Raw genomic sequence first — 13884 nt, 5'->3', positions numbered from 1 at the left:
TCACCTTGGCAGTGAAGACACAGCCTAAATCTGAAAAAAATAGTGGATTTTCGGTGGAGCTGAGGCAGGCCCGGGTGATGCAACAGTCTAAGTTACCTTGTAATTGTGGTCCTTGAGGTAGGATGTGAAAAAGAAGAGTGCCGAGAGGAGGATCTGTTGCTTCAGTGTGTCAAATGCTGCTGAAAAATCCAGCAGGATGATGGCGGAGGACAGGGAGCTCCAGCAGTTTAGAGTTCCTTTATGGCAGTCATAGTTTAGTGGCCTACCTTGAAACCAAATTGGTGGGGAAGCTGTGGGGAAAGTTGCTGCAGAATGTTTCGTGAAGACAGCAAGCTCAAATGTTTCACAAAGACATGGAAGAAGAGAGACAAGTCTGCTGTTCTTTAGTGTTGAGTTTGGTTTTCTTTCACGGAAATTCACTCAAGCTGCATTTAGAGAGTTAGGAAAACAACCAGTTTTCAAAGAGACATACCTGAAGTGGATGAGGTAAGAGCCATAAAGAAAAAGGTGAGAGGGGATAGGGTCAAGGAGGCAAGTGGGTGGGTGGGGGTACTTAAACCAGTACTTTATTGGAGGAGAGTGTTGAATAGGAAGTTAGAATGGGTGCAGAGTAAGTGGAGAGAAGAGACTGATAGCCAAGTCCTCAGCGTGCTTTGATTTCTACCATTTTCTTACCAGGTAGACTCTATGTCACCATTGGTCTCGCAAAGTTCAGAATTTAATTAAATTAGCAATTATTAAAACAGCAAATGGCATGTAGAGACATTTCCAACCCATTATACACAGATTTCTTTATAAATTTGGTAAGAAATATCAATATTTCGTGCCTGGTTATATGAATCGATTTTCAATCATTGTACCCCTTTAAAGACTATTACTTTCCTTTTCAACAGGGCTATGTCTTCTCTGTATCAGGAAGCTAACTGGTCACATGAGGACATGGACAGTGTTATTTCAGAAAAGAAGGAACAGATGACGAAGTGTATCCTGAGTGCCATCTCTCATGAGAAACTCCATTACTACAGAGAAGAAATTGCTAAGAAAGAGCAAGAGGGTTACATGGTGTCACTCATTGATATGTTTGGCCTGATCATTGAGCATGTTGTCTTTGGGAAGGTGAGCAGCTGATGAACACTTTCTGTTCTCACTTTAATCATACTGTGTATTACTTTGAAAGCTTAAAGATTATGTGTAACTTTCATAAAGTCCTTGTTTTTAAAGACACCGGTGGCAGTTAAGTTAGAGAGTGAACATCGGCCAAAACAGTGACGTGACACACACAAGACTGAATATGATTGAATGATTGGCATCTTGTAAATAGAACCATTGGCTCAGTGAAAGACCGCCACCCACCACAAAACAGATCGGGACTGATGGCTGGTAAATCGGAATAGCTTGCCGTTTGAAAGTTACTTTCAGCTAATACGAGATTTTTAAATCGCAAATATCAAACAAGTTCAATGTTTATAATCCGATATCCATAACAGCTGAGGACACACAATTACAAATTGTTGCCATCCACACACTATACAAACAAAACTGGTAAATGTATCATTATGTGTGTGATCCCTCAAATGTTTGACATCTGTTAAGATTTGAAAAAGTATGGTCAAGCCTTGAAGCAACCAACAGCATATCCATGCATCCATGCAACAGTTAGCAGGCTAACCTTAGCTTAGGTTGTGGTTAGCTTAGTTTGCAGCCCCTGCCTTTCATTGCTGATTGGCATAATACACAAGTTAGTATCTTGGATCATGTTATAGTGAGGCAAGGTAGCGAACTAACATATATCTGCTCACAATTTAGTTAGCAAGCAATCAAGCTACGGTTAGCCAGCTAGTTAGAGTTTTCGTTTCATGGATCTGTGTTGGTTGCTTCGGAACATTAGTTGATTAGGTAATTTGCAAACAGCAAGCTAGCCAATTTATCAGCCAGGTAAGCACTGGGAGTCTGGATGAATCTGCCTCAAGACAGTATTTTGCTAATTTAGCTGGTGAGCAATTTGTCTGCGTTAGCAGGCAAGCTAGTGCTGGGAGACCCCTGGCACTGGGTCTTGCACTGGCGGATTTCAAGTTACTACAGCCGCCACGAAAGGTCCATCTCCAGACCACTGCTGCAAAGTATATAAAATGGAAACACAACATGGCTAGCACTAGTCATATTACAATCAAATGTAAGAATTACAAAATTCGTACATTAAAAAGGTACACACAACCAATCAAATTAGGGCATGTCTTTGAACCCTAATTTTATGTTTTTCAAATGTTATAAATAACATCATTCATAATACAATTATATTTGGTTGGAATTACAGAAAGTCACCAGTCTCCTGTCTGAGCAGCAGAGAACAGTGAATGAAGGCCAAAACCCTTTACCCATATACACTGCCGTCAATATAAAGGACAGGGTAAAGGGCTGTGAATTTGAAGCTGGTAAATATCCTGGATGATATTTTTGGTATTTGTGTTTGTATTGTCATGTCTGTTTCTTGAAAGTATTTTGTGCAAAGTGACTGAAGCCCAATGACTGTAGATAGCATGTAAAATATGTATTGTGTTCAACTCAAGTGACACCTATGAATGCCTAGTTCTCATATCAAATGTATCATTCATTTTGCAACTGAAATGGTTATGGGAATATTCAGCAGGAACAGGCTGATGATATAATAAAGATTCAGGACACAAACAGACCCCTAGAAGAACTTGAACAAACTTGAAAACTGTGAAGGAATGATTGATTTTGTAATAATAACAAATCTTGTTGACAGAGTGGTGTGAGTTTACCCCCTATGAGGTAGGCATCCAGAAGTATGGGGCATTTGTCCGAACTGAGGACTTCGGGAGTCAGTTCTTTCTCGGCAATTTGGTCAAGAAACTCCCAGAAGTCCGCATCCCTTATCTGATCGGTAAGACCACTGCTTCTGTTGTAATGTCAATGCATGGTAATACAATACAAATTTAAGGTAATTCCAATACATTTTTGGCAACATAATCAGGAATATGGAGCAGTGCTGTTTCTGTCAGCATGACCGAGATATTGGCGACTGCGGGGTTCAACCATACTCGGAGCAGCTGGCTCAGCCCAGAAGCCGACGCCATAGGTACAGCTACTTTATTTTATAGTGCAGAAAAACATAAATAGACAACTTCGAATAAGGCTGGCATTTCTACAATACTCTTGTAAACAAATCCTATTAAAAGCCAAATTGAACTATGTTTGGAACTATGTGCCGAGCCCATTTGTTTGACAAATATCTTTAAAAACTGTTCACAAATATACACTTTTTTACGATTCAGCAATTTCCTAAATAAGCTCCCTGTACAGGAAACATTACTCAAACATATTGTCGGGTGAATAGTACATTTTGTGTGGACTTTTTCAAAACTAATGCTGGTTCGAACATTTACTGCCACAAATGACCGTGTTCTTTTTCCTCTCATTAAAAAAGACACAATGCATATTGCCCTTTTATATTAGTCAATGTTATAAGTAGGCTACAATTATCAAAATGATATGAACATTCAGGCTTCCTCATGTGGCTGAAAGGTATACTGTGCATATAAATCTTAAACAAAAGACTATGGAAGAAACTGCTAATTTATTTGGCGATTCTAAGAAAATCTCCTGCGACCCCCCCCCCCCCCCCCCCCGTGGGTCTCGACCCAGTATTTAGGAATAACTGCGTTAGTAAGTTCTTACAATACAACACCATGACCCACTGTATGCGGGAGCGATTAAAAATAAATTACAGTGCCTGCATTCCTCATATTGACAAATCAAGACATCTGAATTTTTTTCTTTTCTTGGTCATTTCATGGGATTGATGACAATAGGAGAAAATATAGAATATTCCCAGCTTGATCATTTAAACTTTAAAGCATTATCTGAGATCATTGGAGATTCAATGTTTACACAACAAACCATGAAACAGAATTTTAAAACCTGTTTAGTGTATTTATTACTATCATGGTACAACAAAGACACTTCCATGTAAGAGCATAATAATGTATGTATTATTGAGATGTTGTGTTCTTTTGACAGACGATGACACTGAACCATCAAATGAGAACGCATACGTCATAAATCAAACCACAGATATCGCCAGCGATGTGATTGATTTCTTCAGAATGCGTCCAGTCATTGCTGAAATGTCCAATTTCATCCGCGGATTCTTCATGCACAGGGACTACAATCAACAGAGCAACTTTGTTTCCTCGAGAAGTATGCACTCACAGAACAGTACACTTTCGCCTACAATTCAAAAAATTCGGAACAATGCTGAGCCTCTAGCCTCTAGCATGTACATTTCAGGAGTGATCACAACTGATCCCTCCTGACTGTTTATTGCACTTAAATGCGGTCAGGAGTGATCACCATGGATCCCTCCTGACTGATACATCAGCATGAGGCATTCCACTGGCCCCAACAAAGAGTTTACTTGTCCTGGGCCAGCGGCCAAGCGTTAATATAGAGCCCTGGGCATTATCATCAGCATACTGAAGCTTCAGCTGTGGAAACCTGGGGCTCGGCCTCAAACTTATTTTAGTGGAAGAGCTGGTCATCTGTTCTTCATTAGAATACAGGTTTAGGCTGATGAAATGAAGAACGACTGCAATGAATAGATAGGGGGCAATAATACACACTACTTGACACCAGTTTTACCTTGAGAGACTGTGTCTCGTTCCCCTTGGTGCTAGGGGGAGTCTCAATGTACAGTGTAGTGTACAGTGTCACTCTGTTGACCCAAGGTCCTGGAGATTGAAGGAGTTGAAAGATTTGGTTAGATCAGCGGTTCCCAAACTTTTTAGGCCACGCACCCCCTTCTACATCCCGACCGGGTTCACGCGGGAGTATTTGTAATACGTCAAACACAAACGTAATCAGGGAGAAAATACGTTTTTAGTCAAACGTAATTGAGAATGCATTTTAGTTTTGGGGGAACGTAATTTTTAGGAGACAGGACTGCACCATGAGACCACCATTACATTTTTCCTCTCGTGCACCCCTAGAGGCAGCTCGCGCACCCCAGGGGTAATCACGCCTGCTTCGACTCAGTATGCTGAATTTCCCAAGCAACAGTGTGGGACACACCACACAAAACAGAGATCTGCCACAGATATTCAATCTCAGCTGCTGGGGCAAGGCAGCATTCCTGCACATGATGGTTGCCTGAAGAGAGAAAAGTTCGACACAGAACACAATTGACAGCATGTGCAAGCCAGTTATTTCATTTTCTGTTTCCTAGTCAACCACATATTCTTGCAACTGAAGTTGAAGATTTGTTTGTTATTTTCTCCTTCTCAATGTTCTGTCCAGAAACACATCCAGATGCCTTCCCAAACCAACTGACACCCAGTGACCCCAATATGTCCCTGATTGATGCTGGTCATGCCATCAATATTGGCTGTGTGCCTGTCCTGCGGCCAGAGAGAGATGTGGATCTCATCATATCTCTGAGTTACTCGTGGGAGCCAGTGCACATCTTCAATGTAAACCAGAATGACCAGAATGTTTCCTGAATGTATTCCATCAACATTAACATTACTCTATGATCATGTTTATCATTTTTATCTATTAGGTCCTGGCGAAGACAGTTGCTTACTGTAAAGACCATGACATCCCCTTTCCCAATGCTGACTTTGCCAGTCTGGAAAAGGAGCCTCACAAGGAGTTCTACATCTTCGAGGATAAGGAGAATCCCAAGGCCCCGATAGTGGTTCATTTACCACTTGTCAATGCCACGTACAAAAACTTCAAACACCCTGGTATGCCCATTTGAACAAGTTGAACTTCACTGCAACAATGTTGCTTCTATTACTTTATTATTTTTTTCTTTGTGCAGTATATCTTGAAACAATAGCAATGCAATAGGAAGAAACCCTTCTCTTCAAGCTAGTCTTGTTATTGAAGAAGTCATGTGAGGATCTTTTACGGGGCAGGGGGATAATGGCAGGACAGGATATCTGTATTGCTATATTCCATACTGAAATGATAAAATACTTTATCAGGGCATTGCAGCATATATTTACAGGGTGACAGACCTGTATTTAACATTGTGCTTCAATTTTGTTTTGTTATTTAGGCAATGTATGCCTTTATTAAATAGCTACAGTAGAGAGATGACAGGAAATAAGGGGCGAGAGACGGGTAATGACATGAAACAAAGGTCCCAAGCCAAATGCATACCAGGGTCATTGTGGTGCCTTTGCCCCAAGGCCAACAGGGCGCCTCACGCTGCCTACTGCAGCGAATCTTAAGCACTACATATTGGGGACTCAACCAGTTGACTTGAACTTCTAAATTATTAATGATCTGCTGAGTTACTAATGAGTAGGTGTGATTTGACTTGAAAGGCAACAAAACTGCCTCATGTATTTCGACACCCAATAAGAACAGGACATACTTGTGTATTATTATTATTGTGCTTTATAGGACATCATTTAACCAATTGTGTCATTATCTTATGAATTTACAGGCGTGAAGCGTGAGACTGAGGAAGAAATAAAAGCTGGGGAGGTGGATGTAAGCAGCAGCCGCTCTCCATACATCACGAAACACCTGACCTACTCAAAAGAGGATTATGAGGCTCTGGTGGATCTGAGCTCTTATAACATCTTAAACAACAAGGAGAACATCCTTGCGGCTTTGCGTAAGGCCCAAGAGAGGAGCGCATCCAAGTGAAAGAAGTAAAGGATAAGATTTGTCAAGCTTCTTTTTACAGACACAGGTTTATCTATGTTGCCTTGACAAGTCACTGATGTTTATTCCCACATCTCTATATTAAAGCTACAGTAATTAGGGCACAGGATATTTACTCAACATTATAAACTACTGTTTAATATAAGGTATAATTGTGTGTGCAGAGTTGTTGCTGTTAGTGCTGGTATTTAATGATCTACTGTTTCTTCTGTTGCTTGACTAAATGCAGAGCTTGGACTGGATGAGGAGACACAGTGAAAGTTTACTTTCTCTCCCCGTATGGCAGTATGAGTGTTGTGAAATCATAGATTTAGATATATGCCTGTGTCTTTGCTAAATATCTAGCTGATACAGATGACTTTTATGCTGTTTATTTCATTTGGTATTGGATGTTTATGGTTTATTTGCCACCTAGTTATGTAGAGCATGTATTTACTTTGTATTGCTATATCATTTCAGAACCACACATATCTACATGGAAGAATTAGAATGTGTTGATTGTTTGGCAATAAATAATTGAAAAATACAGAGACATTTGTTTAATTCTTATTGAACACCCTTCAGTGGAACTGGCTTTAGTTACCACCTTGTCATAGCCTCCTTGTCTTCATCACTATACCCTCCCTATTATTGCACCTTCATCACTGTCACTTTCATCATCATCCCAGCAAGCATTTTTCCATTGAAAAGACGACTATGACCACTGTTAAAAAGACGTTCAAAATTGAAGACGTTGATTGAACGTTCACGTTTAGACCACGTTTAGATCTGTAAATAAAACGTATTTAGTATTAGAAACAAAATTGGTCCAAACATGCTAACACATGCTAACACAAGCTAGCAGCATTCATCGTTAGCAGCATAGAATGATAATGGTGCTAATTTCGGTTTTAATATTTGGACTAACGTAGTTCAAGTACTTACAAAGTATGTAGTTGGCGTGAAACCTCACGTTTAATTACGTCATTTCATTCACTTCCCTCCGCAAGTCTGGTGCTGAGTTTCCAGACCAGTGCATCTTTCAAAGTTGTAGAAGCAGTATCATAACAATAATACATTTTATTTATATAGCGCTTTTCATGACACTCAAAGACACTTTACATTAGAATCATCATACATAAAAACAATACACTAACAACATAAAATACACAATAGTGGTCACACATTTAAAGCAGTTTTGATTTGTGATTTGAATGTGGAAAGGTCATTGCAATCTCGCATGTTTTTGGGGAGAGAGTTCCAGAGGGAGGGGGCCGATATGGAGATAGTATAAGCCAAAGTACCTGCGCATGCGTCAGCAGTAAGCACACACTCGTCCTACTTTACATGAATGTACAAACAGAATGTGCACTGCTCCCGTTACGATGTCCTGGGAGCATCTTGTAGGCAGTATACAGTCTATAGTTCCATATTTTTGACGTTTTATATGAAACATTAAATCGCGTCTTCGCGTGAACCACATTTCACCAACTAGTCAGTGGCGGGCCGTGTATTTTATACCTGGGCCTTCAGTGCTGTCTCACTACAGTTGAATCACCTCCTAATAACCTCATTATGTCGCCAGCATGACGGGATGCTTCGCCGTGGCTGGATTCGCAGATGCGTTTTTTTCAACGTTCTCTTTTTCAACCAATCACATGAGCGCAGCTCCCCCCTCCCCTCCCCACGAGGGTGCTAGCGTTAGAGTTGCGCAATTTGCGGAGGCAACAGGGCAAGCTCAAAGGCACTTCCTGTTGCAAGCTGCCACCGTTTTGGTGCGGATTCCGCGGTAGTTTAGCCTTTATTTGTTGTTATTTGACATTATGTGACAATACATTAAGGTCGTTGAAGGTATGACTGTTGGGAGGGACTAAACATCACCTCTCCAGGTGCAATGGTTCTTTGTTTCAGCAGAATACATATACTTTTTATGCTTACAAACATATTGTGCGTATGTCTTGCCGATGTTTAGTCAGCCACTGTGTGCTAAGAAAGTCTAGTCAAACCCAGGACAGCACTAAATGTGTCACGGGAGTTCACGGGTAGGACCCAAACGCAAGACCACAGGAGACAGAGTCCGATGTAACAGATTTTACTTTCAAGGTGTGTGAAGGTGTGGAGCCCGTGGTCCGACACCGGAGGGCTGGTAGCTCGACGGTGTGATGTCCCGTGGCTCGACACCGGAGAGTACGCAGATCGACCAGTACTCTACACCCGTACCAGTGAGGAGAGAGATTAGTTCGGGAAGATACAACGGGGTTCAACTTACGGACCGGCGGCGGAGGCTAACGAGGCAGAAGACAATACGGACTGACAACCCAGGCCTGCAAGACCAGGGTTGATATGCTGCTGGGGAGCCAGATTGTCCGCAGCTGTGCATCCATCAGGGCAGTGGCAAAGGGAGGAGTCTGGAGGCAGGCCCAAGAAAACAACACCAAGCACATGGCATAACAAAACAGATTTGGACAAAACAGACAAAACGAAACAGGGGAATGACAGACACATGAGGAGAGGAGATTGGGGGGAAACAGAGGTAAACACACAATGGGTCAGAGAGGGATCCTGACAAAATGGGCCTTGTGGGAAGAATGTTTTCCCAACAGTATTCCTGTTTTGGAGTGTTTCTAATGGGACTTCTGGGTCTCGAGTAGAAGGTAACATTTTGAAGTGGCTTTAGCTGTTTGGCACATAGCTCATTCACGTATTTATTTTATCGCCTTCATGAAAAAATTTGGTTTAGTCACAGTCAAGGGCATCACATAAAATGTTCGCAAAGTCTTACACATATTACAACACAAGGCAATACGTTTAAGTGACATGCTGCTTTGCTGTTTATGACTTAACCAATGAGCTCCTGCTCTATGGTTTTCACTTCTGCTAATGTACAATGTATATCATCTTTGTGTCACGCTACATAATATTTGAAGTGAATATTTATCTATCTGTGTAACTGCTGCTGAATATCATGTGGTTTGCTGTGTTTAGATGTATCTGTTATTAGTGTATTCCTCTTGCGCTCTTACTTGCGTAACAAGAGAATGACTAAGGGCTGATGCTTGCATGCAGTACAGTCCACATAATGGCTGATAATAGGCTCTGTCATCAGATGAGTGGTGTTTCTAGGTGGACAAAAATGGTGGGGCAACAAGTACTGTGGACAAATGCAAAACGTACACATACACAATTTTATATTTTTACATGATATGCTCTTTTACATTTACCACACAGTTTAAGATAATTAGGCCTCTCGAGCCAAGTGAAATTAAAGACCCAGTGTGTAAGATTTAGTTGCATCTACTGGTGAGTTGCAGATTGCAACCAACTAAATACCCCTCAGCTCACCCATCCCTTTCCAACCGTGAGAACTACAGTGGCCTTCAGGTAGGGATAGTTATATTTAGGATTTTAACCAGAGTTAGTAATCTGTCATGTACAGTGTAGGAGGCTGACACTCTAAGAGACACTGCCAAACAAGTCACGAAGACTTATTCCAAATTAGAGGGTCTGGCACTGGTCCCAGTCCAAGCAGCTTTCTCAGCTTTGAGTGCAAAGAGAGAGAATAATGTCACTGGAAAATATGTGTCGAACTAAAGGGACGGCACCCCCTTAATTAAGACTTGGAATTAGATTGTGTTAATGGCTTTAGGGCAGGCCATGGGCAAACTACGGCCCGCGGGCCGGATACGGCCCGTTGGGCTTTTTAATCCGGCCCGTCGAATATTGGTACATAATTGTCCAAATTATACTGAAGGCCGCATTCATTTAGCCTTTTTCCTGCAATACCCCGCGTTCCAGTTGATCCCACTAGATGGCGCACTCCAGACACAATTGACCTTTGCTGGAGTCTGGTCTATTCTCTCTATTGGTTCTGACTGATTCGTCACGCCCATATCACGTGACCCGTACCTGGAAGATCACAAACAACAGCCTTGATTATCGATCGACAACCAGGTTAATTCAACATGGACAACTGATTACAGGCGTTGCTGACCGTGTTGTCTTTACGAGCAGCTGTTCAGTTCATTTCTGCGGAGGAAACAGCTGTTATTGTAGCGATCAGTAAGCGGTTTGACCAGTCGCGTGATCAGCCCTACGGAGCGGCCGTCAGAAGCGGCTTTGAGGAGGACGGACACAAGGACTTCAGCCACCAGCAAAGCTACGAGTGAGAACAGACAACAAACGAGTGAGAGACGTGTGTTGACCACATTTATGGACCCATAATCTAGTAAACCATTGTGTGTAAGTGTTAATTTTTAAATACATTTGATGTGTGTGTGAGAGAGACAGACCCACAGCGCTATAACTAAGTCTGAAAAATAAAACTACTACAACTTTCCACAAAATGTGTCTGTTTGAGTTTATAAGTATCAAACACAAGCTTTCATTATTAAAGACTTTATTATTCCGTCTTATTTTGTTTAGCTAATCAACCAATCGACTTCCTGTTTACACGGCACCAACCTCCATGCCCAGTGTCCGTGATATTCACCGTTGACACTGCATTGAGCCCTTCTGTAACAATGAGCGGACCAAAGAAGAGAAAAGTCGACAGTGAGTGCCGAGGGTTTAATGAGGAGTGGACAGCTAAATATTTTTTCACCGAAGTGCGATCAAAGGCTGTATGTCTTATTTGCCAAGAAAACGTCGCGGTTTTCAAAGAATACAATATCAGCCGCCACTTTTCCACCAAGCATGCTAACTATGCTAGCAAACAGTCAACACAAGAACGGGCGGCTACTGCTCAGAGGTTGGCAGCCAATTTAAAGACTCAGCAAGATATCTTTCTCCGACAAACTGCTATTCAAGAGTCAAGCACCAAGGCAAGTTATTTGCTGGCATTCAAATTAGCAAAGGCCAGCAAGCCTTTCTCCGAAGGGGAGTTTTTGAAAGAGTGCATGGTAGCGATAGCAGGTCTCTTGTGTCCAGAGAGCAAAAACAAATTTGAAAAAATGAGTTTATCACGCAGGACAGTGACTCGCCGTGTAGAACTAATTGATGAAGACTTAGCCAGCGAGTTAAACAAAAAAGCTGAGTCATTTAACTTATATTCGTTAGCACTGGACGAAAGTAACGACGTAAAAGACACTGCTCAGCTCTTCATTTTCATCAGAGGGATTAATGACAAGTTTGAGATAACGGAGGAATTTTTGACCATGGAATCTCTGAAGGGGACAACATGAGGAGAGGACTTGTATGACAAGGTGTCATCGAGAGGCTGAAGCTACCTTGGTGTAAACTTGCCAATGTCACCACAGATGGATCGCCAAACTTAACAGGAAAAAATGTCGGGCTGCTGAAAAGAATCCAGGATAAGGTGAAAGAGGAAAACCCTGAGCTGGATGTAATTTTCCTGCACTGCATAATCCATCAGGAAGCTCTGTGTTAATCTGTACTGAAGCTTGATCATGTAGTGAAGCCAGTTGTAAAACTCGTTAACTGTATACGAGCGAGGGGACTTCAGCATCGTCAGTTTATTAAGTTCCTTGAGGAAACTGATGCTGATCACCAGGACTTGCTTTATCACTCGCATGTCCACTGGTTAAGTTTGGGGAAAGTATGTCGACAAGTGTGGGAGCTCAAAGAGGAGATGAGCTCATTTTTGGAGTTAATCGGGAAAGCTGACGATTTTCCCAAGCTGAGCGACGCAGATTGGCTTTGTGACTTTGCTTTTGCTGTGGACATATTGACACACATGAATGAGCTGAACGTGAAGCTACAAGGGAAAGATCAATTTGTGCACGAAATGTACACAAATGTGAGAGCCTTCAAAGCCAAGTTGACTTTCTTCTCAAGACAAATTTCAAACAAATCATTCGCTCATTTCCCCACACTAGCGACACTGAAAGACAGATGAAGAAATACAGCAAATCGCTGGACGACCTGCACGGAGAATTCTGCCGGCGGTTCTCTGATTTTGAAAAAATTGACAAGTCACTTCAGCTGGTGTCATGTCCCCTGTCACAAGACTATGAAACAGCGCCGCAGGAGTTGCAATTGGAACTGATTGACCTTCAATGTGACTCTGTCTTAAAGGAGAAGTTCAACTCCCTTAAACTGGATGAGTTTTATGCTTCACTGAGCGAAGCCAAGTTTCCAAACATCAGGAGGATGGCACAGAGGATGCTGGTGTTGTTTGGCTCTACCTATGTCTGTGAGCAGACGTTCAGCGTGATGAACATCAACAAATCACGTCACAGATCCCAGTTAACGGATGAACACCTCAGATCTCTCCTGAGAATTGTGTTATGAATGAAGATCGAGTGAACAGACTGAGACCGAGGCGTTTAGCTCAATTCAAGCAATAACATTTATTTGTGACAGAAGTATTATGTCGCAGCAACGCCGGAACGGAATGCAGCAACGGCAGAACGCAGCAGCCACGCATCGCAGCCACTGACCGCAGCCACGCAACAATGCAGCAACCGAACGCAGCAGGCAACGGGACGCAGCAACAGGAACAGAACGCAGCACGAATCGCAGCAACGCAGCAACGGACCGCAGCAACGCAGCCACGGAGTGCAATGACGCAGCCACGGAACGACTCAGCCATGCCACGTAACGCAGCAACGCCGGAATGGAACGGAACGCAGCAACGCCGGAATGGAACGGAACGCAGCAACGCCGGAATGGAACGGAACGCAGCAACGCCGGAACGGAATGCAGCAACGGCAGAACGCAGCAGCCACGCATTGCAACGACGGAACACAGCAACGCACCCCAGCAACGTACCCCAGCAATGTACCCCAGCAACGTAACGCAGCAACGTAACGCAGCAACGCAACGACGCAGCAAGCAACAACGTGATGCAGCAACACAGTGCAACGGACGCAGCAACGTAACAACGCAGCAAATAACGACTCAGCAATGCAGCAAGCAACAACGGATCACATCAAGCAACAACGGAACGCAGCAACGGAACGACGCGCAACGCAGCAGGCAACGAGACGCAGCAAGCACGGAACGCAAAGCAACAACGGAACGCAGGACGCCAGTGCCCCCGCCGCCTACTTCAGAAAACACAGCAAGTGACCATAACCGGGACATCTGGCACCGGGATGCAGTGCCCCCACCCCGCCCACTTCCAGCGACGAACTCACACAATTGGCCAACAACGATGCCGCTCCTTCTGCCGTCTTTTGGGGGGTTTTCACGACGGACGACATTGCCGGAGACCAGCCTTGAAGAAAGAGAAGAGAAGAGCCGGTC

At 42.9% G+C, this 13884-nt stretch overlaps 1 protein-coding gene across 1 annotated transcript in view; it reads left to right on the top strand.

The window, feature by feature from the left end:
* The window catches only part of pla2g4f.1 (phospholipase A2, group IVF, tandem duplicate 1), a 28005-nt gene extending 20789 nt beyond the window's left edge, over window positions 1–7216 (top strand). The window contains exons 18-25 of the mRNA XM_079280725.1: window positions 894–1116; window positions 2315–2432; window positions 2768–2905; window positions 2996–3100; window positions 4042–4221; window positions 5317–5489; window positions 5579–5765; window positions 6476–7216. Coding sequence (XP_079136851.1) covers window positions 894–1116; window positions 2315–2432; window positions 2768–2905; window positions 2996–3100; window positions 4042–4221; window positions 5317–5489; window positions 5579–5765; window positions 6476–6681 — 1330 coding nt within the window. The 3' untranslated portion in view covers window positions 6682–7216. The remainder of the gene's footprint in view (window positions 1–893; window positions 1117–2314; window positions 2433–2767; window positions 2906–2995; window positions 3101–4041; window positions 4222–5316; window positions 5490–5578; window positions 5766–6475) is intronic.
* The last annotated feature ends 6668 nt before the right edge of the window (window positions 7217–13884 follow it).

Source organism: Melanostigma gelatinosum, assembly GCF_949748355.1.
Source record: "Melanostigma gelatinosum genome assembly, chromosome: 12".
Classification (NCBI taxonomy): Eukaryota; Metazoa; Chordata; class Actinopteri; order Perciformes; family Zoarcidae; genus Melanostigma; species Melanostigma gelatinosum.
Note: the sequence above shows the minus strand (reverse complement) of the source record. Positions and strands in the feature narration are given on the sequence as shown.